This window comes from Pogona vitticeps, chromosome 10 (assembly GCF_051106095.1).
Source record: "Pogona vitticeps strain Pit_001003342236 chromosome 10, PviZW2.1, whole genome shotgun sequence".
Classification (NCBI taxonomy): domain Eukaryota; kingdom Metazoa; phylum Chordata; class Lepidosauria; order Squamata; family Agamidae; genus Pogona; species Pogona vitticeps.
The window spans coordinates 24,154,306-24,181,975 of record NC_135792.1 but is presented as its reverse complement, the minus strand read 5'-3'; the positions used below and the strand labels follow the sequence as shown (position 1 = coordinate 24,181,975).

The 27,670-nt window shown below is 40.7% G+C and overlaps 1 protein-coding gene across 4 annotated transcripts in view; it reads left to right on the top strand.

Moving 5' to 3' along the window:
• Nucleotides 1-528: 528 nt before the first annotated feature.
• SLC7A6 (solute carrier family 7 member 6) overlaps nucleotides 529-27,670 on the top strand; it is a 43,856-nt gene continuing 16,714 nt past the window's right edge. For 2 of the 4 annotated variants that reach the window (XM_072980514.2, XM_020805728.3), the window contains exons 1-3: nucleotides 529-12,288; nucleotides 22,009-22,578; nucleotides 26,765-26,890. In XM_072980514.2, the coding sequence (XP_072836615.1) occupies nucleotides 22,047-22,578; nucleotides 26,765-26,890 (658 nt within the window). In that variant the 5' untranslated portion in view covers nucleotides 529-12,288; nucleotides 22,009-22,046. Of the gene's footprint in view, nucleotides 12,293-22,008; nucleotides 22,579-26,764; nucleotides 26,891-27,670 lie in introns of all 4 variants that reach the window. The other 2 variants (XM_078380517.1, XM_020805724.3) reach the window with 2 other exon arrangements.

The window sequence follows — 27,670 nt, the reverse complement described above, 5'->3', positions numbered from 1 at the left end:
GTTCTTTAGTGTCATAATTTATTGTGGTTCCAATCCATTTGTTTTTCGGTAACTTGTGAGGACTCTTGGGTCCCATTCTTGGGAGAAAGGATGCACAGAAATGTAAACCAAAAAAAATGTTGAAAGAAGCTCGTTTTGTCCCATCATTTGCAATCTACAGCAAGGAGGGAGGGACTTAATTGGCTTTGTTAGAGTTCAGGATACTTGCTGTGAGGGAAGGGGCTTTTGCAAAAGAAGCTTTTAGCTAATGCACTGCTAAATTTGAACCCCATCTTTCCTGGTGTGAAGAGTGTGTTGTGTGAAGAGTGTGTTGTTTCTGGGTGCTTCTGGTCATTGGACAAAAGACAATGAAGGAGTCACTGAGTGATGAACTTCCCTAAAGGAATGGAGAAAGATGAAATCTGATATCAGCGCGCCTCCAGATGGTTTTACAAGTTATATCTCTTCTGTCTTGGGGCTTTTAGCGACAGATCCTGATGCCTCGACCTGTAACAAGGATGATTTTTAGACTTCTCTGCCCCCTCCCCGTGACTCTCAAACTTTGCAATGCCCAGCCTGACGAAGAGTCTTGTAGGATGGAAAGAAAGCCAGCCTGGTTTTGATACCTTGGTGGCCAAAATAAAGGCATTGCTTTGAATTAAATGACCAACATGAATTTGACCCAACTCCAGGAGGCAGTGGAAGACAGGAGGGCCTGGCGTGCTCTGGTCCATGGGGTCACGAAGAGTCGGACACGACTTAATGACTAAACAACAACAAAGCACCCCTACCTGCCAGCAGGGGGAGCTCTATCACACAGCAGTGCAACAGGATCAAGAAAGATAAAGTCCTGTCACTCAACAATTTTCCGCAGTTCAATTTTTATGCTTTCGGGAAATCCGGCATCCATGCCAAAATGTTAACCTTCTATGTTTCTGCCAAGACTAACTTTCTTTAGGCTTTTGAAAGAAATAGGCCCTAAGGAGAGGTAGCCAAAGTTTTATGGAACTTCGTTTCCCGTTACGCAAGAGAAGGAGAGGGCTTATAACGATGACAACCACAGATACACGACTCAAAGAACTCGTGCATTAAACTGAAGCTTGGGACATTTCTTCCTTAGAACGACAGACCTTTCAAGAGCAAGCAGAATTTTTTTTGCCGTGCCAAACAAGGATGAGAATCGTTGGCTCCCCAGATGTGTTGGGTTTTGTCGGCCCCCAACTAGGGCAGGCAACGCTAAGAGATTAGGGATTCGTAGTCCAAAAAAAATCTGGAGTACCAACAATGCCCGACCCTTGTCGTGGAATGCTGTCCCCATCCTCTGCTCTTAGACCTTGAGACCACATTGTGCTCACTGTAAATGATGTCACTTTGTTCTAAGGTGCGGAGATCAGCACAACTTTGCACTGATGGGGGATGTTTTTATTTTCCCCTTGAGGAAAAGACCCCTGGATGGAAGCAATGAGAAACTGGATGGGGGTGACACTTAATCTGCCCCTCCCAGGGTTCCAGCTTTACTTGCTTTCAGGTTATAACTCTTGAACAGGGCTGTGACTTCTTCATGTCATTAATCCATGGTGGTAACTGTGGGCTGCAGGTCCATCTTTGCCTTCTTAACTACTGGTCTCTCTACCGTTTCCAAAAGGATTTCCCATTTCCCAAGCAGCTTTGAAAGCTGAGCATGATCTGAAGCTGGATAATCCCGGCTGAGAAAGACCAGCATAGCCACTGATACGAAACATCGGCGTATGTAGACTTTTCGCCGTTGCATAACCATTTGCACCTGCGAAGAAGGAATCCTATCGTCAGATCAAATGAGAAGTTGGTATAAATGGTATCACAACATCTTATCTGAGAAGGAAAGCTGTTGCATCAAGACGCACAAACAGAGTGAGCAGGCTGTGGCCAACTAATTGAGACGCTCAAGTGCTTTTCTCATAGGCAACATAGATTTCTCTCTTGAGGTTTTACGCTGAAGCTGGTTTCAGTTGCAACAAAGCAATACCATTCCTCTCCTTAAAAGTTTTAAATCTTATGTGTTAAAGAATTCGTTAGCGGTTAAGAAGAATTGTGTTACAGTCACTGTGAACGAGTGGTGCTGACCACCAAGCCCTGTTGGTCTCTCAGACTCTTCCAAACACACCGTCCACACAACAGGAATAGAAGCTCAAGTTGTGGGACATGTTGTCAAGTCAGACTTGACTTGGCTTGGTGGGTTCCCCCCCCCCCCAATTTGCAACTTGGAACCCACTCTCCCCACCTTTATTTTCTGGGGGGTGGGGGAAAGCTTATTTTTAATAGGGACTCAGGCTTGGGGCTAATTAGTTTAAAAGAAAGTCAATAATTACATTTTGAAGTCAAAAGATTGCTAAAAGTCCATAGTTTGAGGGTGGGTGGGGGGTAAAAACGTGGTGCCCCTCCTGACCTCTGGCTGAAATAACTACAGAACACCGTGGCCTGTATTCCGTTCGGAGTGTACTGGAGATCACCTATGTTTTCCCCTGTTCTGGCAACCCACAGATCACACAACCAGTTATGTGACCAGTCCCTCTACCGATGCAAGACTGGACACAGGGAGCTGTCTGGGGGGGGGCGTGTGTTGGGTCTTCTCTCTCATTTGCAATGAACAAAAGCTGTGAATCGTGTTGTGAGCATGCTCTTAAAAAGGGAATGCCATAAACCTCTTTGCAAAATTTTAAAGATTTTTATCTGAGGATGCATCTTCTATTCGGAACCAGAAAATGAACAGATGCCTTCCAAAGAGGGGCGAAATCCCTTCTAATTAGGGAGATGAATATTCCAAAGGAAAGAGAGAAAATAAGATGGAAAAATGCATTTGAAAAGCTTTTTTTAAACGCCTTCTCAAGATATTTGGGCTTTCAGTGATTCCTTATTCTTGCTCTCCAAGGTTAAGAATTCTTCCCTGAGGACCATGCTGTTCACAGCCTGTCTTTCCACACACATTCGCAGCTGGGATATATCTGGAATTCTCAAAAAGGTGTCTTGTTTTTCTAGCACATCTTTAACACAAAGAACAAGCACACTCTTTTAGCTTTTAAATCGCTGGAAGACAGGCTGCTGCAGAGCAAAGGAACATGGCCAAAGAAACCTGGGGGTCCAAATTTCTCTCTCTCTCTTTTTTTTTTAATGACTCTTGAGTTGGTGAAAGCTTGGAAGCATTCCATGCTAAGAGCAACCCTAACTACAGTGGATGGTGGATATTGGGAACTGTAGTCCAGAAATGCCAACATTTCCATACTCTGACTTTTGCTGTGTTACCGAGTTTCGAATTTCTCGTTATATACCTCCAGCTGTGCAGCAGAAATGCAGGGATTTACAAAGCAGAATGAACTTCAAACTAGATTTTGTCACCTTTTTTTCTCATCAACTGGCACTTACAGTCTCAGTAATTCATTCTGAGACATTAGTAGGAGAAAGAATAAAAGGTGCTTTATAGAGTCACTGACTGCTTCAAACAGATATAAGAAAGGGGGAAAACCAGAGTCTTTGAATTCAGAGAAGGAATGATTGGTTAGCGCTGGGTAGATAGACTGTCATCCTGGCCCAGAAAAGTTCCTTCTAGGAACCTACTAAAGGCAGCATACAACAAGGCTACAAAAACTCCAAGCATCCCTGGGACTGTGCAGTTTGCCCAAGGTTACACAAGCTGCCTCTTCTTTCAGTGGGGAATCAAATTCCCAAACTCTGGCCCCACAGTCAGGCAATCTGATTCACTGAGCTATCCAGCCAGTTTATACCATATATCCTTCCAAGGTCAGTAAAACGAGTACCCAGCTCGCTGGGGGAGGGGAGGCAATGTGTAGCCTGCATAATTAACTTGTAAACCGCCCAGAGAGTGCTTGAAGCACTGTGGGGTGGTATATAAGCAGCACACTTTGCTTTTAAAAGCCTGTGTCCTGTGGGGTTGCCAGGTCAACCGCATCCCGTTCCCTGAGATTTTAGGGTCAAAATCTGGACCCATGGGACTATCTTTGTTCTGTCATGGGGTGTTGTGCAACAGCAAAACTGATTGTGGAAAGAGGCAAGAGGTGAACCTAGGTAAATGGGCCCAGAATCTGGTAAAACTTGACTAGCCAGGTCATGTGGTAACTCAGAGCTGGGAGCAAAACAGTTTTGGAGGGGTGGCCAGGCAGGTGTTTAAATGCATCCAATAGCTTCAATAGTTGCTGATGTTCTTCATAGGGTGTGCCCCCATTTCACATAATCAGAATAGCTTCTCTTCCAGCAGTGCTCAGTCTGAGATTTGTCTCCTCATCCAGAAATGTGAGGAAGCACAGCAATCTTCTGGGACTTCAGCCAGCACCTTGAGATCTGACAATCCTAACATGTGCTGGATGTTTGAGGAGAATCATTTGTTCTTGTTTAGTCATTAAGTTGTGTCCAACTCTTCGTGACCCCATGGACCAGAGCACCCCAGGCCCTCCTGTCTTCCACTGCCTCCAGGAGTTGGGTCAAATTCATGTTGGTCGCTTCAGTGACCCAACTTCGGGTCAGAGGATGAGATGGTTGGACAGGGTCATCGAAGCGACCAACATGAATTTGACCGAACTTCGGGAGGCAGTGGAAGATAGGAGGGCCTGTTGTACTCTGGTCCATGGGGGACACGACTTAACGACTAAACAACAACAAAACATCAGATGAAGCAAAAATCTGGTACAGCACTGAAATCTTGCTAGCTTTAATCCTATGGTTCTTTCTATTGTTTGTTTGTTTTTTACTTTGAACACCTTCCTTTTCATTCCACCGAGATTTTGTTGCCTTGGAGACCATACTTTGGGCCAGAGGGAGAGACAGTAAGATTGTTTTAAAAAGTAAATACTGTATTACAGGCACACCTGTTTGATGCTTGAAGTGCTCTCCCATCCAAAGCAAACTGAACCCCTCTAGTGCTGCTCCATGAATTTCTCATAGCAGAGGAAAATAGAGTGTGTATTGTTGTTGCTATCATGGATGTTAATGCTTTGTTAAAGGACAGTAAACCTTTGAACGGATGCAATTGGAGAACGGGGCATTTTCATAGCATCTCATGTAGAGGATTTTATAGAGCAAGTCATTGTTGCTAAAGCAGATTGAACACGCTATCGTTTGTAACTTTCCCCTGATTGAAACATGTAAAAATACAGACTAGAAGAACGGTTTGGCAGTAGCCCTTTAAAGCACAGGCTTCAGCCTCCATATGAAGACCATATAAATTCCCCAAAGAAAAAAGTATTTTTCTGTGTCGCCACTTCCTTTTACCTCATCTGAACTATTTTGTGATCCCAACACAGTTCATACAAAGACAATGCTGTGTGTCAAGGGAATGCGGTTTCTCCAGCTGTAACTTGGAAAGAAAATATTTTATTGTGGATATAAACTAACTTGGCTTTGTATTGTTCCTTATTGAGCTGTATACATTGCATCTTTGTCTAAAGTCAGACTGGGGGAATTTTCTTTCAACTCTTCTTCCCCTTCCTTTGTTAATATAGCAGTTAATTTTTAAGCTGCTGTACAGGATCCAACCACTGATGTAAAAATCAGGTTTACTTTCCTCTTTGTCCCTCTGCCATGCGACACAAAGGGGACTTAGAAACTGACTAGAAGAAATATTTAAGGCCTGTGAGTAAAGGCCAAGGTGTAAAGACCAGACAAACATAAAATGCAGACAACTAGAATACGCCAGTCACACTATGAGCAACAAGAAGTACAGCTTGTTATACCTGATCAAAGTAAAATAAATTGGAAAAATAATCCAGGAAGGAGAAGACTTTTTAAAGCTAAAATTACTCACATATCTGGGATTCCCCCCCCCCATATTTATTTCTTTTATTTGTTCTGTTCAATTTTTCTGTATATTCATATCATCCCACTCTTTCTGCAAAGAGATTGTGCATACATGCCAACATCCATTGTATCATAACAACCCTGTGAAGTAGATCAGGCTTAGGGGCCGTGACTCAGGGCCCGGCCCCTCCTACTGTGTTCCCGAAAATGAGACAGGGTCTTATATTAATTTTTGCTTCAAAAAACACATTAGGGCTTATTTTCAGGGGATGTTTTATTTTTTTCATGTGCAACAATCTAAATTTATTCAAACACGGTCATATCACCTTCCGATTGCTGCGCACTGCTGCACAAGGGTGGAGGGTGGGGTTTCACTTAACTGGGGCTTATTTTGGAGGTAGGTTTTATTTTTGGGGAAACAGGGTAGTGAGCATCATGGATGACCTGAGCCTCAGCTTCCCTATCCCTAGTCTTACACTCATAGGAACTTGACTAATTTGTTTTATACTAGGAGAAAGTAACTACAATCCTCCAAAGAGCTGCTCAACTGCAACGAACATAATGTTCACTGCTGCCACTTGGTATTGTTCACACATGTGCACCCAGCGGCTTCCACTTAGGATGAACGACAACTCCCAACATTCACAGCCAGCAGAGGAAATGGCTGGCAGAAGATGATGAGATCCATAGTCCAACATACATGGAGGACATCAGGTTGGAAAGTCTGACCTACACTGATTGACAGTGGCTCTCTAGCATCTCTGACTGGAGGATCCTGTAGTTTTCTTCTTTTTATTAGTTATTCCTCTGAAGAGCTTGGGTGTCATGTATAGCCCTTCACCCGATCCTTACAACTTTTGGAGATTGTTTGCAAGACAGGCAGACAGGCAGGCTCAAAATCACCCAGTGGAGATTTAAACTTGAATCTTCCCACTCTGAATGCAGCACACACACACAAGCTCCCTGAGATGCCAGACATTGGACCTTGTTCCTTTTGCATGTGGACCTGCGTATTACATTGAGCTGTAGCACTTTTCTTAAAATCCTTGTAATGACAACACCTCACAAATATACTCACAACATCAAGTGATCTTTGCCTTTAAAAGAGGGGGAAGAATAACATCTCTGTAATCCCTACAGTATACTGTGATCCCAATAAAAATGGCCCCACATCTCTCAGAAAGCAAATAGCAGCCTCAGGATCTTAACAGGAACTCCAGCACAGGGGGGAAAAGATTATACAGAGAACCTTCTCCATCCTCTCACTGCAGATCGTATCTCCATGTTTGCAGCAGAAGGCAGCCCTACCCCATGGGGAGCTGTGATGTTTGGGGAACAGGGTCTAGCCGAAGGGAGAGTTGGCTTGTCTCTTCTCACCTCGAGCGTAGGCCACATCTGTTCTGCTTTGGGCAATTTCCTATGTTCTTCTAACACAGAATTCTTTTTCTTCTCCTAAGAAAGTAAGGTTTTTGAATCCCAGCTAATTCCAGTTTAAAACAGAAGCAGCAAAAGCCATACAGAACGATAACAAATTCCTGAAGGGATTAGCCACACTAGTTTGTTGTGGCCAAAACAATAGAGCCCTGTGACAGTTTATAGATTTACTATGGCAGAGGATTTCATGGACTGAATCCACTTCATTGTTTTTTGTCAACAGTCGGGCTCAAAAGCCTTGAAGTACAAATAGCAGACCTTAAGGAGAGCCAAAATCCATGCAAGATAAGAACAGCAGTGGTGGACAAAGGTTGGATCCGGATTTAGAGTAAAACTGGTCTGGAAGGAACAAGCTTACAGGCCCCTTTCTTCCTATGACAGACACCCCTCCACAGATGCTGCTCAGAGGATGAGGACAGCAGATGCTAATAAACCATGCTGTGTGCAGGGGTCATCACTTTGACTTCTTGATTTTGTCAGCCAACTCATTTGCCCAATTTCATTTCTTAGTTCAGTTGCCAAACAGAATCATCAATGCAACAGCCAGACCCAACCCGAAACTGCCAGCACTGCAGTCCAGCCAGCTGCTTTTTCCCCCTATTACCGGTATAACCTCTGTGTGGAAGAGTCGTGATTTAGGATTGGTCCAAATACAAGAGACCAAACTTCGGTAAGTGGAGCCGGTCCTCTAGCAGAGGATCCAGCATGTATCAGTATGGTCTTTTTTGGGAATCTTTTGCATTAGTGCTTTAGAGTGCAGCATCCTAGTACTGTATTGAGATTGTAAAAAAGGACTGACTATTCTGGGAAAGGAGTGAAAAGAAAAGGAACTAATTATTTAATTACAAAATCCATTCATGGACAGAGCAAAAGGAAAAGACAGTTGAATTTGAGGAACCACTTTTTTAAAAAATATTTTATTTTTTCCCCTACATACAAAAAACACACAAAAAAACCCAAAAACAATACAAATAAAATCAAAAACGAAAACAAAACAAAACCCCACATATATAGGGAGAACCACTTTGAGAACTCTCTCTCTCAGCTTTCCAAATATTACATGCAAGTTAAGGGAAAAGCTTCAATGCACAGTATGTTGCAGCTTAGCATAGTCAGAAGGACTGAATATCAAACATAATACCTTCTTAAAGCAGTGTGTCTTCTAGTGTAAACATTAAGGGTACTGAGTAACACAGGATTAGGGTTTTTTTAAAAAATAAAAGGAAGTGAAATTTCATCAGAAGTAATAATGTTTACAAGATCTTTCTTTATAGAGTTTCAATGGTGTTGCTAGAATTTAATCTTAAGGTGATCCTCCAATATTTGTTTCCCAAGTTATAAATTAACAACACAAGAATGGTCCTGCAATTCATTCTCATGAACTAATGGGGTCTGAATAAATTCAGTCTGGTCAGGAGACTGCTTGTGTTCTGAGACTGTCTTCATCCTTCTTTGAGCAAGTTATACTGTAGATACAGTATTGGAATTTTTGCTATTACGTATTCCAATCTGGAAAGATCTACAAAACCTTCTGCAGTTAAATAACAATATTATAATAAATCTTAGTCGTTATTTACTGACTGATACTAGTGTGAGGATATGTGAATGGATATGTGAATGCGTCTGTAGCTATACCACTATTAAATATCCAGTGTGGAAAGTTACACCTATAGTAACAGTATATCTGGATTCTTAATAGTAAGCTGTTGTCTCCTTTGAAAGGAAGGTTGCGCATCATTTAGTCCTTCAGTTGTTGGTGGACTGCAACTCTTATCTTCTCTCATGATTAGCTGTGCAAGTTACAGCTGATGGGAATTGAGTCACACAACATCTGGAAGGCTACAGGTTGCAAACCCCTGCTTCAGAGCTGTACACAGTTTAAGACTCAAGTACTTGAAGGAACAGCTGCTTCCATGTGGTTATCTTTGCAGACTGTCCTCCAGATCAGCAAGAGAGTGCGGGAGAAAGTTATTTTTGTGGTGATACCCAGTTTGTAAAATTTCCTTTGTCATCTGATGCCAGAATGTTATATTTTCAGCACCAGGTAAATACATGCATCATTTCCAGGCTTTTAAATACATTTAAATTATTAATTCAATATGTTGCTTATTGGTATTGTATCTTGCTTTTGGAACCTATATACTTTGGAAACTAGGCTGAGTGGTGGAATATATTTTTTAAAACTGTAAACTGTAGCTCGTCACCAAAATTGTGAGACGCCTGATGTATATGCAGTTTCAAAAATCTGAATGAAGTTGTTTGAACTTTGTAAAGCAGTTTGACACACAGCAAATTTGGTACCAAAATAACGCTCAAATCAAAGGTAAATATAAGCAAACATTTTGTTGTCAGTAAGTCCCTAACATATTGGCAGAGACTGCAATTTTTCACTGCTTCACAGAATGATTTGGCTGTTAGTCTGCAGGTGTCTTTAAATAATGAAACAAACTTTTAAAGGAGTTCAAGAAAGCACTGCACAACTTGAAAGTAAACAATGCTCCATTGTTATCTGAACACCAGTGATTAAACCCTTGGGTTTCGTATATTAAACAAATATGGTTACCAGATTGTAATGTAGGCAGTGCTAAATTGGCTAGAATGCTCATTTGGGACCAAGGAATAAAGTTATATTGTTCTGCTGAAAATTTTAGATTGCAAGTTTATCAGGGTAGGGGTTTATCCTCTTAAAACTCTACAAGATATAGATACTGTATACTGATAGTACTATAATGGTGATGATGCTTGTGGCACCTTAAAATGCTAACATATTTATTGCATTTTGCAGTTTGGAAATGTTAATGGTGCTTGCATTATGTTTGGGAACTGGGAACCTGGCAAGCTTTTAAATAATTGTGTAGTTTTTTATCTTATGTGCTAGACACTATTTTTATTTTATGTGTGCTTTTAGTGCGTTAATAAAAAAAATTAAACAAATTGTTTTAACACTGTTGCATGTGTAGTTTTGTCTGATGAAGTGGGCTTGTCCACAAAAGCTCATATTAAAAAAATACAAAAGTTAGTATTTATGGTGCCACCATTTTTTAAAACTTTCTAAACTTTTTATTTTTATTTTGTTTTCACCTATAACACTTAGTTGTTTTTAGTGTTGGTGTTATTGTAGTTTTATTTTTAATAACTTGTGAGTCACCTTGGATCCCTTAATTAAGAGAAAGGCGGCATACAAAGGGAAATAGACGGATGGATGAATAGATGTTATTGCCCCAAAATGAGTCACCTTGGATCCTTAATTAAGAAAAGGTGGCATATAAAGGGGGGGGGGGAAGAGAGATTATTGCCCAAAAATGAAGTATCCATGGTTTCCACGGGCCAAATGCTTCTAGACAGATGGCTCCTCAGCACTAACAGTCAGAAGATAGCATGAGCCTCTTCCATCTTTTCCCCTAGAAAAAAAAGCAAGAGCCATGAAAACATCTGGACAGCCTCCTTTGTAAAATTCTGTAAAAGATGGACCATAATCCCAAAATACAAGCCTTGTCTTGAAGCAGCCTAAGAAACCTATCAAGATCATAATGAATGTGTTCATCTTTAGGAGACCATTTTTACTGACTCTTCTATTTCTTAGTCAAGAGTGGGGAGCCAATTTCTTGTTTTATAATTTCTTGATTCCTTGCTGCCTTTTGTATTTTTATGATATCTTGGGACTTTTATTCATTTACTTAAGTACTTCTTTGTTGGTCACCCACTTGATCCAGGAAATGTCCACATTTACATGAAAAAACATATAATAAATTGGACTGGAGACTTAATCCAGACTGAATGTGCCTCAGATTTCTTCTTGTTCTCTTCAGACTTTTCTCTTGTGTGACTCTTTTTTCTTTTAAAAACCAAGAAACAAAGGGCTCACTTGCCTCCATGAACAAAATCTTGATTTGTTTTCCTCATGCCTTGGTTTATACTTTCTAGAAGGATCAGGGGAATGAGGAGCATAGCTGGCTGAGGAGATTTGGGGACATGGAGTCGCTTCCCCAAAAAGTAATGTTTCTAACCACTGGGAAAGAAAAGGAGAAGGGAACAGATGGTTGAGGGGGAATATGGGAAACATAGTCCAAAAATGTGACAGCTGAAGAAGCTCTGAGGAAAGAAGCCAGCAGAAAGGTTGGGGAAATTAAAAGCCTAACTAGCTGAGGAGATTTGGGAAATAGAATCCCTTCCCACTGGGAAGAAAAGGAGAAGGGAAGAGATGGCTGAAGGGGAAAATGGGAAATGTAGTCCAAAAATGTGACGGTTGAAGAAGCTCTGAGGGAAGAAGCCAGCAGAAAGGTCGGGGGAATTAAAAGCCTAACTGACTGAGGAGGTTTAGGACACAAGAGTCTCCCCCGCCACCTAAAGAAGCGCTGACTGAGAGGAACATGGGGGTTGTAGTCCGTGAATGTCACATTTCAAGCTGTGGGGAAGAATCGGGCGCCAAAGAAAACCAATGGCTGAGGAGATTTGGGACCGAACCCTCCCTCACCTAAAAAGTACTGTAATTTTATTTATTTATTTATTTATTTATTTGTTTGTTTGTTTGATTTATACCCCGCCCATCTGGTCTAAAAGACCATTCTAGGCGGCTCCCAAGTAACGCTCCCAAGCTCTAGGGAAGAAAAAAAGGAGAAAGAGAAGAGCTGACTGAGGGGAACATGGCTGCTGTAGTCCCAAGAAGAGGCCGTTTCAAGTTCAGTGGGTGACGGAGAAACCCCGCGGCCTGAAGGAGGGGCGAGGCGGGCCTAGCGCGGCCCCCGAGGCGGCCTTCGCGGGGCTCCCGCGCCGCCCAGGCTGAGGAGGGAAAAAAAAACGCGACCAGAAGGAGCGGCGGCGGGGCGAGAGGTCGCCACGCCTTCCCTCGCTCGCTGGGTCGACGGCGGTGGAGGAAACGGCGGCGGGACGGAGTGGGGGGGGGAAGCGGTCTGGCCGGCCGGCCGGCGGGAGCATCCTTCTCCTCCGCCTCCTCCTCCCTCCGCCTCGGCAGGGCGAGAGAGAGAGAGGAGAGGAAAGGGAAGAGACGGGGAAGCCGAGCCGAGGGCGAAGGCAGGCCGGCCGGTTGGTTGTCAAGCCAGCAGGCAGGCAAGAAAGGAAGAAGGAAGGAAGGTAGGTAGGTAGGTGCGGCCGCCTCGACGCCCCGGAGCGGTTGGGAGAAAAAAAACACCGCGGGGAGATGGCGGGGCTCGGGTTCACCTCAGCCCCGGCCGGGCCGGAAGAAGGGGCGGCGCTGCGTGTCCGGGGCGACTAGGAATTTGATGGTGGGGGTTTTCTTGGTTTCCCCCCTCCCTCGCGTTTTGGTCAGGGGCGTCCTAAAGCGCTCTCTCTCTCTCTCTCTCTCTGTCTCTCTCTGTGTGTGTGTGTGAGAGAGAGAGCGAGAGAGAGAGAGCCCTCCCAAGTTTTCCCCTCAGAAAGTCTAAAGAGGGTGGCTTTCTGGTGTGTGTGTGTGTGTGTGTGAGAGAGAGAGAGAGAGAGAGAGAGGTGTGTGTGTGAGTGAGTGAGTGAGTGTGATAGAGTTGACCCCCCCCTTCCCCAGGTTTTCTCCTCAGAAAGTCTAAAGAGGGTGGCTTTCTGGTGTGTGTGTGTGTGTGTGTGAGAGAGAGAGAGAGAGAGAGAGAGGTAGGTGTGTGTGTGAGTGAGTGAGTGAGTGAGTGTGATAGAGTTGACCCCCCCCTTCCCCAGGTTTTCTCCTCAGAAAGTCTAAAGAGGGCGGCTTTCTGGTGTGTGTGTCTGTCTGTGTGGTGGGCTGGAAAGTAGGAGCGGGGATGGTGGTGGTGATGCTCTTCAGCTTTGCAGTCAGTCTGGCCAGCGGACGGTGGGACTGGGAGGCCAGCTATTCCCTGGAGCGGGGGGGGGGGGAAGAGCCGGTTTGTGGTGGGGGGGGGAGGAAAGGTAGGCAGGACTGGCTGGCCTCCGCTCCGAGGGAGAAAGGGAGGCCGGTGGCTTCAGGAAGCTGGTTTTGCATGTCATGGGAAGGAATTTAAAATCGTTATTTGCTTGTTAGCCAAGCAACAAGGAAGAGTCCGGGATTAGAAGAATTTAAGCCTATCCTCATCATCCTCATCACTAGTATGGCCTGAGTGTTCTTGTTTACGAAAGCTTGTGCTGTCATAAACATATTACTGCATAACTGTTGATTTCTGCCAAGGAGGAAGAGAGTCGCTGATGAAATTTTTTTGGCCTTGGTGGCGAAAACAACTTGCCTTGTTTGGGTGATTGGTGACTCAACTCTTTGTGGGTGGAGGTGAGGACAGGAGCAAGGGAAAGAGTTTCGTTTTGCTTTTCTGCCCTTGACAGCAAAGTGGATTGGCCTCATCAGTGCTCTACACAGGATGCTTTTACCTCCATGTTCCTTTATATTTTGTTCTGACATATTAGGTGTCATGTATGTGTGTGTATACACCATTCAAAAAGTTACTGGTTTTATTTTAAATGTTAATAAATCAAGTTTTTTAAAAGACTGGGAAATGGCATTATTTTGCAATTAATTTGAGAAATGCCCAGAAAGTTGGAATCTTGGGGTAGGATGGAGGAGTCTGGCCTTAGTTATTTGGAAGAACAAATACAGTCTAATTATTATCTTCAAATTCAACCTTCTTGCTTTGGGTAAAACAAAATCAGTGCAAATATTCAGAAAGCTAAATTTGTTTCTGTACTCTTTACCTGTAAAATGGCTGTGCATTTCTAGCTTCTTTTCTAGAAACTAGGGGGAAAATATCTGTCTTTCAAACGTTTAACTCCTTTGCAGTATTTTACATATAGGCATGTTTTGTTACCTGGTGGATACTTTGTGGGTGATGGGAAGTGTTTGAGTTGTTGGTTGTACTCATATTTCTTGGTTTGTGCTTGGGGCAAATTGCACTAATGGTACTAATCTGGACTGTGATGGATAGTTATGACCTCATATCATGTGTGAAGGGCAACCTTTTTTTAGAGTCGGAAGTCCAGCCTCAAGCTATATTCTGCTGCTCCTGGAAAAACAATTTTACTGCCTGCCCTTTGTTTCTTTTTAATTTTGGTGTCTTGATTCCAGAGTGCTCCCAGCAGAAGGGAACAGTAAACAGTTTCTGAACATGTATTTGCGAAGGCTTTCACGGCTGGGATCTGATGGTTCTTGTGGGTTTTTCGGGCTCTTTGGCCATGTTCTGAAGGTTGTTCTTCCTGACGTTTCACCAGTCTCTGTGCCCGGCATCTTCAGAGGACTGGAGTAGGAACATGGACAGAGTTCCTACAGAGCATGGACAGAGTTCCTACTCCAGTCCTCTGAAGATGCCGACCACAGAGATTGCCAAAACATCAGGAAGAACAACCTTCAGAACACGGCCAAAGAGCCTGAAAAACCCACAACAACCATCAGTTTCTGAACACTCTATACCCAAAAGACCCCAGAAAGGGTCACCATAAATCTAAATTGACTTCACACAATTATTGATATTTATATGAGTGTGTTTTCCCCCCTCTCTAGAGAACTAAGAGCACTGTGAAAATCCATCTGTAGCTGAAACATGTATTTAATGACCAGTTATTTAAAAACAAACCAACAAACCAATATAGTGGTTGTTCCTTTTTTACAACCCATTGTAAATTAGACCATGATCCATTAGCTGGTCTGACCCTAAAAGAGTTTAATTAGCTGGACTGAGACAAACCTAGTTTCCCATTATCATATGTGAGTGGAAGGGTTTTTTTTTTTTTTTTTTTTTTTTTTTTTTTTTTGGGTGCTTGTGCAGAACAAAGAAAATAGAGCTGTCAGTAACATGGAAGCAAGGAAAAACCTGGGGGAGGGTGGTCTTCTATTGACTTTCCCCTTGTATCAAACCTTGGTATTGAATAAGATGTATTGCAAAAGATCTGGAGTTTTGGGGCGAGGATTATGTTCCCTGTTGAGAGAAGTCTTCGTTACTCTGGAGTGGCCTGTTTCTGCTCTTTCAGTTTGGCAGAAGAAACACTTGTGACATTCCCCCATAGACCTTCCCTGCGAGAGTAAATTTGCTCAGAGATGAAGAGTTTTTTTCTCTCCACGAGAGTAATCCTTGCAAATCGCCCTTATTATAACATTGCCTGAGGCATTATATATCCACACAGAAATATTTTGCTAAATCCATCTTTCAAATGTTTAACTCCTTTGTAGTATTTTACATATAGGTGTGTTTTGTTACTTGGTGGATACAGTAGTGCCTCGCTAGACAGTTACCCTGCATGACAGTTTTTTCGCTGGACATTGACTTTTTGGGATCTCTATAGCGATTTGCAAAACAGTGATTCCTATGGGGGAATTTCGTTGGACAATGTTTGGTCCCTGCTTCGCAAACTGATTTTCGCTAGACGACAATTTTGACAGCTTCCTCCGTGCTCGCAAACAGGTGTTTTTGGGACCTAAGCTTTGCAAGACAATGATTTAAACAGCTGATCGGCGGTTCGCAAAGCAGCGTTCCTATGGCCGATCTTCGCTAGACAACGACGATTCTTCCCCATTGGAACGCATTAAACAGGCTTCAATGCATTCCAATGGGGAAATGCTTTTCGCTAGACAATGATTTCGCTAAACAGCGATTTCAGTGAAACGGATTATCATCGTCTAGTGAGGCACCGCTGTACTTTGTGGCTGAGAGGAAGTGTTTTTGAATTGTTGGTTGTACTCACATTTCTTGGTTTGTCCTTGGGACAAATTGCACTAATGGTACTAATCTGGACTGTGATGGATAGTTATGACCTCATATCATGTGTGAAGGGCAACCTTTTTCTAGAGTCTGAAGTCCAGCCTCAAGCTATATTCTGCTGCCGACCCTCCAACATTGAAACTTTTTTACAAGTTTCCCCATGTAAAGATAACTGTTGAAACCCACATCTTCATAGTTACTTTATACTTTACATTTATATCAACAATTTGCTAAAAAAGGAGTTCTTTTGGACCACAGTTTGCTTCTTCAGAAGCTCTAACTTACACACAGGTTGCTTCAGTGTGGGATCTGTGGCAACATAACTTTGCCTGGAGATTATTTCAAGGCGGCCACACAAGCTGTCTCACTGACCCTGATTCCCAAAATTATTGTGTTGGTACTCATCATGATCACAGAAATATAAAAAGATGAGGTTCACACATCAGTGCATCAAGTAGCTTTCAAGAATTTGTTGCTTTTTTTTAACGTATGGGGCTAAATAGAATGTTCATCCTAGTTAGTCAACCCACTAAAATCAGTGGAACTTAAGTTACTTGTGATTAACAAGGCCAGTTTGTTTCAATGAGTCTACTCTAATTGGATTTAATATTTGATTTAGCCCATTGCCTGTTGCAATCAAGAGGACTCATTTCTGAGTAAATCCTCTTAGTTCATGATATTAATACCCTGCTGTTGCTTATAAAGCAGGCAGTGTATTCCTCTGCTATTGTGATTGAACCTAATTAGTGCTTTTCTTTCATCCTTTGTCTCTCGTATAAATATGACAGAATTCTATTCCTGTGGGTTGCAGTTGATTTGATAGATTTGCACTTCCCTCTGATAATGCCAAGCATATTTTGCACCAGTTTGTCACTAAGCAAAATGTAGCACTATGGTCTGTAGTTTGTTCAATCACTCACATTTGTAGTATGAGCAGCTGGCAGAATATAGTGTAATGTGTGTAGTGAGCAGCTGGCCAGGATTCCCCAGAATCTTTGACTGGCAGATATCTCCAGGATTTCAAACTGGAGTGTTTTTTTTTACCCTACTTGGGTATGCAAAGAATTTATCCTGGGATATTTTGTGTTAAAATTATCTGCATTAGGTCCTAACTAGATATTAAGAGGAATGTATTCACCACAGTGAGATATCCTCAGAGATAGAGCAAGGGTATATGCCTGTGTATCAGACTTGCAAATTAAACCTGTGTTTACCTTTCAGTGACCAGTCACACAATGAAGTAATCTAAATGCAAGATATGTAAGTGAGGAAAATTACATGTTGTGACAAACAGATGTCTTTCACTGCTTGAGAGAGTGTTTCTTCTGAAAACATGCTAAATGTATCTTATGTTTCAACTCTGAATATGACAATGCTTAGTACTAACTGGTGGCTGGCTTGCAAACCCTAGTGAATGTGGATTGTCTTTGGATTTAACATGACTAATGTTTGAGCACATACTGTTCTTTTCCATAGTCAAAGCTGTCAGTGGAATGATGAAAGCAGTTACTGTATGTTAGAGCAGAAAGTGTATGCTCCCAGAGTCAGTACTCAGTATATTAATAGTGAGAACAATTGCAATGGGCATGTTTCTTTGAAGCTTGCCTGTGAACATAATGGAGTTCCCGGAATCCAGTTGTTTGCATTTCTTTTTTCCTTTTAGAGAAGCAAGAGTATCGCAGAACATGTAATGTTGGTACACTGTGGGGAAAAGTAACTTTCATTTTTGAACAGAATGGTTGTAACTGGCAACGGTGTGTTCTGCCTTGGTCAAGACAAATTTATTTAAAACTTTTTTCTCCTACAAGAGAAGATCATATTACCCTAGAACACTAGAACTTGCTGCTAATAATAACAATGAGCTTATTTTATAGGCTATGTTCTTTGTGAAGATTCTCAATCATCCAGGTGAGGTTATCTGGAAGCTGAGTCATGGCAACTGGACTGCTTTCTTATTAGGTTTAAACGTTTTAGTCTGGGGGAGTTGGTAGAAAACCCCTGATATATCCTCCCCATTAGTTTCACTTTTTTCCTAGTCTGAATAGGCTCATTAGATGGACAGTGGACAGGTTGAGTGAAAATCCCACCTCTGCAGTCCTTCTCCACCCATTGCCATGGGTCATTAACAGTGGTCTTTCTGGTGGGTGTGGTCCTGATCTTTTTGGGGATGGATGAAAGGGCAGCGTGATAAATAGGAGACAGATTGTACCTAAGGCTTCCACCCCTGTTGAGTGAGGGATTTTTATATGCACATGTATGGCCTCCCTGACCCCTCTCTCAAACCAGCTGTCTTCTCCATCCAAAATGAGTACATTTGGTCATCAAATGAATGTCCTTTGTCCTTCAAATGAAGAAACACTGCTGACTGTGGTCCTGAGCCATTGCCCCTCCTGTGCTGGGCCATTCTCCTGTTTAGTGGGTGCTTGGTTTCTTTAATGTAGAGCTCTGACCACTCTTCTTTGCATTGGACCGCATATACTATATTGCTCCTGTTATCATGCTTCCCTTTCAACTGCCTGGAAGCATCCCATCTTTTCTAAAGTTTGTTGTGTTAGTTATAGTCTAGGTATTTGCTGTCTTCATTGGGGGAGTGGTGGAGTATCAGATAGTCTAGTGTAAGTATTAAGGAGCATTGAAGTAACAATATAGTGTGTGCATAAGATTATATTTCTGTTAATTATCTAAGCTGCTCAATTGCCAAAGAAACCATAACGCAAACTATAGCTCATTAGATTGTCTACCTAAATTGTAATGCAAAATTAATTCTCACTAGTTCTTCCATTATAGAAAGAGCAGGAGACACTGGTGCCAGCAAAAAGTGAACTCTCCTTCCTTACTCTATCATAACTCTAGGTCTAATAGTGAGATAATCTACATTAAGAAACACATTCTCCTTCTGAATAGCAGATTCAATGTGAGAAGACAATGGCCTTCCTTGTGCACTCTTATAACCTACACAAAGCCACCTGCCTAGAAACTGTGTGGGAGGCTAGATGGGAACTGACTATGGAGGAAAGCGGACTGAATTCATGTTAGAAGACATCACTGTGACAGCCAATCCTCAACTATTTGCTTCTTTTATCTTCGCTCTTCCAAATAATTTTCCCTTGTGTACATTTATTTCTGGGAAGCAAATTGAAACAGATCCCCATTTTTTTAGGATCTCATCTTGCAGATCTGCCTTTACTGTGCTGTTGTTTCGTGCTGCCAATTTAGAACTGACTTATAGGGATCCTAATAGTGCTTTCAAGGTAAGTGAGATGTTTAAGGAGTGTTTTTTACCAGAAGCCCTAGTGAGCTTCAGTGACTGAGTGGGGATTTGAACCCAGGCCTCTGGAGTCATAGTCTATCACTCTATTTGCTACATTGCACGGGGTATCCTTTAATATATGTAAGGCCTTCAGCACAAAGCTGGTGGGTGGGGGGCGATGTGGCCAGAAATCCTGAAATATTAAGTAATTTCCATTACTAATGCCTTCATATTAAGATTGCCTCTTCTTCCTCACAGCCTATTCTCTGTCTCCAGATTAAGGAGATAGGACTTGGACGGTGCCTCTTGTTTTAGAGAGAGGATAGGCGGCAGCAGGTGTAGTCCAGTCAACATCCAGACATTGCCTACCCTTTCCCCTTAAAGAGCTCCAACTGCACTCTGGTGTTGACTTAAAGGGACAGGCAAGGAGTAAAACTGTGCAAATTAGATGTTGAATTATTGCAGAGGAAGAGTATGAACAGTATACTGTATGAGCTTGTGACTAATGAAGGTAGCCATGAAAACATGTATAAGGTGCCGTTAAGGCTCTTCTTTCTGTGGTTCTTTTCTCTCTCTCTCTCTCTTTTTGAGTAACAGACTAAACAATGCTGCTTGGTTGGAAATTGTTATATCATTTCAGTGTGTGATAAATACTGGAGACTTTCAGTGCATTAAAGTTAGGAATTAACCTTGTGTATTGTCACCATACTTTGTCTGCTGGTATTTTTGTACCTGGCAGTATCTCCTCATTGTTCTTGGCAGTTTACTGTAATAGCTCACCACATGCATTATTAAAGTGAAAACAGTACCTTAGGTCCAAGAGAAATGTATTGACTTGAGGAAAAACACATGTAAGAAGAATGAAGAAAATCTGTCATCTGTATATGTATTACAGTTTATTGTTGAAACCATCTTGCATTATAATGTACTGTATTGCTTTCTTTCTTAAGAGAACCTGAATTTGGAATTTTGACATGTTTTGTGGAGGTAGTGTGGATCCTGACATTTTCTCAAGGAGCTGGGATGTTGTAAACGCGGATATTATCTTTAATGCTTACAATAAAGGTCTAAATTAGGTTAGGATAAGAGCTTGAGTGGTTCAAAGTCACTTCATGACTTTTATGCAGAGTGATTTCATTTGAAATTGGAAACAACAAAGGCTGATTATATCGAGTTTATCAGAGATACTCTTTTGTATCTTTTATAAACAGTGCTTTAAATGTCACTATTAAATCATATTAAGCAACAGTGTAACATTACAATTGTTTATATTGTTTTATTCTTAATAAGCCGAGCATTACCTTTCTTTTTTCCACCATAAACAATCCCTATTGTTTTAAATGATAGAGGGTATGTCTTGAAAATAAAAATTGTTGTAATTAACTAATCATTTTTCTTACTACTAAGACTCATGGTAATTTGTATTACTATTTCTTCATATATATTCTGGCTTCTTTTAGCATTTCTTTTAATTCAGTAATTATATGATTTCATGAGAGTTTTATAGTTACTACAACATGGAATCTTTGTTTGGCATGTCATTTCTGGTCCCAAAAAGAAGAGACCTGCTTAATGGTGGCAACTTGCTAAGTCAATACTAATATAACCTCCACTTATTTGGGTGGTTCTACTCTAATTGGGATTAACTTGTGGATTCAAACCCCCCCCCCAATACCTTAGCATAGTTTCATCTAGATTCTTGACATTTCATGATTGGTGAAATGGTTTAAATGAAAATGAAAGTGCATCTAATAAAATACCAACATTTTGTTTTTATATAGCTGTCTAATATAGACAGATCTATATATATGTGTGTTAAACTACTTAAAAATGTTAACATAAAAGTATTGAAATTCCAAGTGGACTAATAATTCATTGACTACCACATGTTGTGGCAATAAATGGATATGTCTGGGTTTTCCAGACAGGGCGTTAATCTGTAGAAATACAGTAATTGTAATGGACTAATTGGATGCTTTCACCGTTAGATGCCTGGAACGCAGTGAAAGGCAAGCTGAGGGCCCATGACCTGAATATTTGATGTGGTTTGAAATGAATGGGGTTGTGTAAGAACAGGACTTTGTGGGGAGCGCCCTAAAATGCAAAAGGGCATTCCTTAACTAAGAGAGCAATAACTGAATAGGTTGTTCCCATATTTATCTTCACTTGTCTTACGTTAATATAAAACACCCAGTTTCAGTGGTATGTGTCCATAATTCCACCCACCCCCTTTTCTGGTGTTTAAGGTTTCATATTGTGACAGTGGGAGAAGGGCTTATTTAGTGACAATGTTTTCTACACTGAGATGAACTCAAATGTCAGAAGAATTTGTGTGCAACGCCAAAGTGGCCTTCCTTAAATGATTTCTGAAGCATAACACAGAATACTGTTTCAGATGCACTGTATCAGCTATTACTGACTTCTTCCCAGACCTTTGAATAGAGATTCTTTAATTAGAGATGCTGAGATGGAATCGGCCATCTTCTACAAGCAGTATACATGCACCGCTCTGTCATTTTGTTTTGATCTCTTAAAATTGAAGCATCCAGAAATTCTTCCTTTTCTACTCATCCAGGGTGGGTGTTCTTGGTCCCTGGAACACAAAGCTTATAGTCCCCTCATGTGCACTTTTTGGAAAAGAGAAACAACATCACAAATCTTTCCAAAGAACAGGGACCTCCTCTTGTTCTCCAGGATACAGTACAAATGAGAAAAGACTCTGTTTCCTAAACATCTGGGCATGTCAGAGGATTTCAGGAAGAGGGGATTGGTGGCAAGTACAAGTGGTTGCTGGCTAGTAGTGCATGCAGTTGTTTGTGGACCCCTGGGAGGAGACAGCCACATATTAGTGAAGAAGAATTCTTAATTTCTAATAAAACCTGTGCCACCACTAATTCTACCTTCTTTCTTTTCTTGTAGCTTGGGGTTGGTGCTGACAGTGGACTGAAGCTGATATCATGATGGCAGAGAGAGACAACTTTTCACCTCTGCATGGACTGACTGAATATCAGTCAGTCAAAGAAGATGGGAAAAGTGATCAAAGCAGCAATGCTCAAACAAACGAAGAAAGTCAAGGAACAATGCAGCTGAAAAAAGAAATCTCTCTTCTAAATGGAGTCAGCTTAATAGTTGGAAACATGATTGGTTCGGGCATCTTTGTTTCCCCCAAAGGAGTACTGAACTATAGCACATCATATGGATTGTCGCTAGTAATTTGGGCAATAGGGGGGATTTTTTCAGTTATTGGTGCTCTCTGCTATGCTGAACTTGGAACCACTATTACTAAATCAGGAGCCAGTTATGCATATATCTTGGAAGCCTTTGGAAGCTTCATTGCTTTTATACGCCTGTGGACATCACTACTAATAATTGAGCCAACCAGTCAGGCTATTATTGCAATAACTTTTGCTAACTACATCGTGCAGCCGGTCTTCCCTTCCTGTCAGCCTCCTTATCTTGCTTGTCGTCTTATTGCAGCTGCTTGTATATGTAAGTATGTTGTGGGTGTAGAAGTTTGTGTGTGTATAACATTTGGTTAGGCCTGAAGCTTCTCAAAGCCTGAGGAAAAGAAAAACCCAACTGAGCATCATCTGAAAAGAATCTGCAATTCAATGGTACAGGATGCTTCAAGGAAAATAACCAGCAGAGGCAGCAGGAAGGGATTGCATGGGTGCTTATTGTTTGCCTTGAAAGGTGTAAAGCATTTGCAAGCCATATGAAGTATTTGTCCTCTCCTTTCACTGTTCCTAAACCCATAAACCTATTTTATTTTGATTATTTATTTAATTTCTATCATGCCTTTCTCTCCTTGTAGCCAAGAAAATATTTAAAAATCCACAAATAATTTAAAACATAGGAATTAAATTTTTAGAAGTGTGACATATAAATAATTAAATATTATTAGTAATTAATATTAATTAATATTAAATATTATTTAAGAATGATAAAACAGAATTTAAAAGCCCACTGAAACTTTCCATCTTAGTTGTCTTTTGGCTCCCCCAAAAAGTAGGTCTTCCATTGCTATTAAAAGGAAAGGAAGGAAGAGGGTAACCACAGTTCCATAATTTAGGATCACCCGTAGAAAAGTAATCTCTCAAGTCCTCACCAGACGTGCTCGTGAAACTGGTGGGACGAAAACACTTGCCTGAGAGTCATAACGTTCATTAGGGCTTGTATAAAAAGAGTAGGCAAGCATGCCCGCATTGTTAAAATGCTGCACAGATGCTCATGATAGATAACCCTTGTCTTGGTTGGCCAACAAGAGGAATATGTTTTGACTTAAAGGCAGAAAATCATTGCTAGACTATGCAGGTCTGAGGTTTCTTTAGCACAGCCTTTCCCAACCTGATGCCTTCCCAGCTGTATTAAACTGTAGCTCCCAGAATGCTCTGTCCATTTTTTTTTTCAGAATCCTCTGAGGTAGGCCCTGTTCCAGGTGACTGAAATCCGTCTGTGTGTGTGTGTGTGTGTGTGTGTGTAAGAATCTATAGGCATGTGTCTGTGGGCTGGAACTCCCAGAATTCTGTCTGGAGAATTATTGGAGAATTCTAAGAGTTGTAGTAGTCCAAAAAAGGAAAAGAAACACACTTGGCTGCAAGGTATAGATTGCAGAAACTTTGTGGGCAGAGCTTTATGCTCAGCTGGCAGGATAATGGGCTGTATTTCCTGAGAATGATCAGAAGAATGGGAAACTATGATTACAGCAGAATTCTGGATTTCACTGAGCTGTTCTGTTTGTGTAGGAGAAAAGGTTGTTCGTTTTTATTAAGCTGGGATACATTTGTGGGAAAGCAGCCATTATCTTCTCTCACCTCTTTATTTTCCCCTTATTATAAGCAAATGTGACTTTAACTTTATTGTGTTAAGTGTTTGAAATCTTGTGTTTTCTTTTCCAAGCTTAAGTTAACTACAGCCATGCTGTATTTTCTGATTCTGTTTTTAGACCTTAGAATCAGGGCAGTTTTCAAAGCTAGTTTTTAATTGGTTGAATTTCAGTGCAAGTGGCTTGGATTCTGACTGAGAAACACTCCAGTTTGTCTGTTTTTTCATATCAGAATTAGAGTGATTTTAGTATATTTGTGGGGAAGAACAAGAGATTTGAGGTGTACCTTGTACATTTAAAGAGACTTGCAGCTTTTGTGAATAGTACTTTGATTTCCTGCTTGCAAGAGATAGTGAAGACAGAGCTCCTTTCCTGGATTCAGTGATGTTTTAGAGAGCATTATTCACAGCTGTATACAACAGGGTTGTTTCAAGTGTAGGAGTACACATAATTCTCATGCAATCTTTGTATAGACCTATGAATTTAGGAATTGGGTAGGACAAAGGAGCTGTGGATGGAAACCAGTAAACAGTCTCCTGTTATATGGAGGAGGAAGGATTTCATAATTCTCTTGTTTACTGAGAAGTTTTGTAAGTTCTTTTTTTAATAAAATGCTCCCTGTGTGCCTAGTTTGGCTAGTCAAATAGGCCTGGCTTAACAGAAACAACTTGTGCTGCAGGGAATGATAGTAATAATGATGCACTATGCAGCCTTTAGAAAGGTTACTTTTAGTCTCATTTGAAAATGTGACTCTCAGCTGTTCATTTCCTAGCATTGTAAAGGACATGCTGTGTCTAATTATACAAGGAACGCTGCAACCATTCAGCCCCTGGTCTTTTTAGTCAAGTTTTATTCACCTAATTGATAGTGTGTGGGACTTGTTAGTAAAGGATGGAACATGCAACAGTTTTCTACCATTGAGGTTATGTGAAAACCTTCCTCATTTAAGAGTATGCATGAAATACATACACTGAATTCTTTCTAAGAATGAACATAAGCCCTCTCAGACATGGGAATCAATGCTGCCAAGTGGGTAAAAGAAAATACAGTTTAATTTTGAACTGCATTTTGTTGCTATTATGCATTTACAATGTTAAATCCTTCTGACCAAATATGAAACCCTAACCCAGAAGGACTAATTATAAATAGTTGCTCCCCCCCCCCCCAACATAGTGATCCCCTGATGGTCCCATGGAAAAGATCTTTGGGGGGGGGGGATGAACTGCTGATTAGTGATGGCATCAGATTTATATAGAGCCATGGAGGAAGTTAGTACAGTGCACTGAAATTGTACTAATTTCATCAGGTAAATTTAATTCCAGCACTAAATCTGTCTTGCCTCTAATAAGTGATTTATTTCCATAAAAAGAAAAGGCCCGGATTTCCTAGAGAAAATTCTCCTTTCATCATTCTAGGTTTCCTTTTTTGTTTGTTTTGGAAAATATTAATTTGGTGTCTGTTTATTTTAATATTGAGTAATGCTGGTATTGCAAAGGATATAGTTTTATGTAGGGCAGAGATTTTCTCCAATCCTTTTCATTGTTTAAGCTACATTTATTAAATACCATTTATTTTTTATTTTATTTGTTAAATAAAACAGATCCTTCAGACTGTGGTTGAAGGCATCACAAACTTGTGGGCTCAAATGCTATCTTGTCCTTTTTAAAATGTTGATTCACTTCCTATTCCTGTATTGAAACCATAGTTTGAAGTAGGTTTGGAAATTGGGATTAGATGCTGTCACTAACTGTAATCTGGATGATTTCAGCATTCTAGGATGTTTTTATTTGAGCAACCTGAAAATGGAAGAACCAAGAGAAGGGGAAAACTACATTTTACTGTTACGTCAAATCATTATTTACTTGCTATCTAATTCAGTTACTATTTTTGGAAAGCATTTCTAATGGAGAAAGAGATTGTATTCTTGTTTATGTAAGTCATAACATGGAAAACACATTGCCTTGTGTAAAAGCTGATGTTTCAGGTTTGAATTGCTGTAGCATTAATTACTACTTCTGCAGAACTGACTTCACATAATAGTCTTTTTCTGTGTCTAGTTTTACTAATAGCAGTTTCAACCAAAGTTTTTCATAATAAATAATTGTGTTTTTGGAGTGTACCACACAGACAATTGCTTAATTAAGAAATGTTTCAAGAGTATATAATCATTGATACATATTTTAGTATAAATTAACCAACATGAATTTGACCCAACTCTGGGAGGCAGTGGAAAACAGGAGGACCTGGTGTAATCTGGTTCATGGGGTTACAAAGAGTCGGACAAAACTTAACGACTAAACAACAAACACTAAACTATGTAAAAGCAGAACTGCCTTTGAGCTTTCCTGCTGTCCACATCCCATTTCGTTTTAAAAGCAAAGAAATCCTAAACGTACTGTCCTTTTTATCATATAGCAGAGTACCTTACTTGGTGCTTCTTCTTTTTTAACAAGAACATTGTTAAAAAGAAATGTTTTCCAGTCTTCTGTAGCATACAAGTTGTTGATTATGAGATGACATTCTTTGGAATAATGTTTAGATTGGACTTGAGCCATGGATTTCCATGGCTTCTAGATGCTCTCTGTAAAGCATGTGTGTTTCCTGAAGCCCTCTCTTGTCTGTAGTTCACTCTTAACACATTTTTAGGTTATCACAATTAAGAGATTATATTACGAGCACCTTTAAGTGATGTAGTTCTTCTTAACCCAGCCTGTTACGCTTGTTAGCATTAATACATAGTTGTGACATGTTAATCCTGGCACAGAACTGCATTTCATGCCAGTGCCTGATTTAAAACAACCACAAACACTGTCTAATGCCTCCGTTGCTTCCCTTTTTTTTGTCTCTTAGGTCTTCTAACGTTTATAAATTGTGCTTATGTTAAATGGGGAACAAGGGTGCAGGATGCATTCACCTATGCCAAAGTCATTGCCCTAATTGTCATCATCATAACAGGAATTATTAAACTATGCCAGGGTAAGATTTATAGCTTAATGTAATGATGTTTGTATTGTTCCAGAAGGGAGAGGGAAATGCTGTGGAGTACCTGTTTCATTATTTGTGGGGGAAAAAAGACCACCACAGTTTTCTGATCTCCTCAAAAACTGGACTGATCGACAGTAGCTATGCTAATCAACTTTTCAACTAGACTAACATCTTTTTATAAAAAATAGAATTTATATCTTCATGTGCTTTTAATCAGGTATTAAAACAGAACTGATAATTAGAGCCCTCAGAAACATAATGACTTAACATGAATCTGATCATGCCTAAACTTCTAATATTGCATATGGTTTTACTTTGAAGTTTGAAAGTATAAATATATGCATGGAAGAAAGGGCTTCTAAAACTCATTCCCTTTAGTGTTATTTGTTTGTCATGAAGAAGGATTAGGTACCTCTGTAGCTGCTATTTTATTAAATTAAAATGACATATCAGCATGGTTTTGCATATAGTTTGATCTTGGCTAGTAACAAACATAGTAAATTTATTAAATATATATTGTTCATTTATATGCCATCATTTTTCTATCACACAGTTCAAAGTAGCATACATAGGTTCCTAGGTGGTTCCTTCCAGGCACTAACTGGACAAAACCAGCTTCTCTTTAGCAGCAGACTGCAAGCAGGGGTCCTGAGACTAAACCTTGGGACTTTTTACTTACTTCATGCAGTTTGAAATATTTGCACAGTTAGTAATCTTGGAAGAATTCTGTACTAAAGGTCTTTGAAGCACTGACTGCGTGTATAGTTTAAG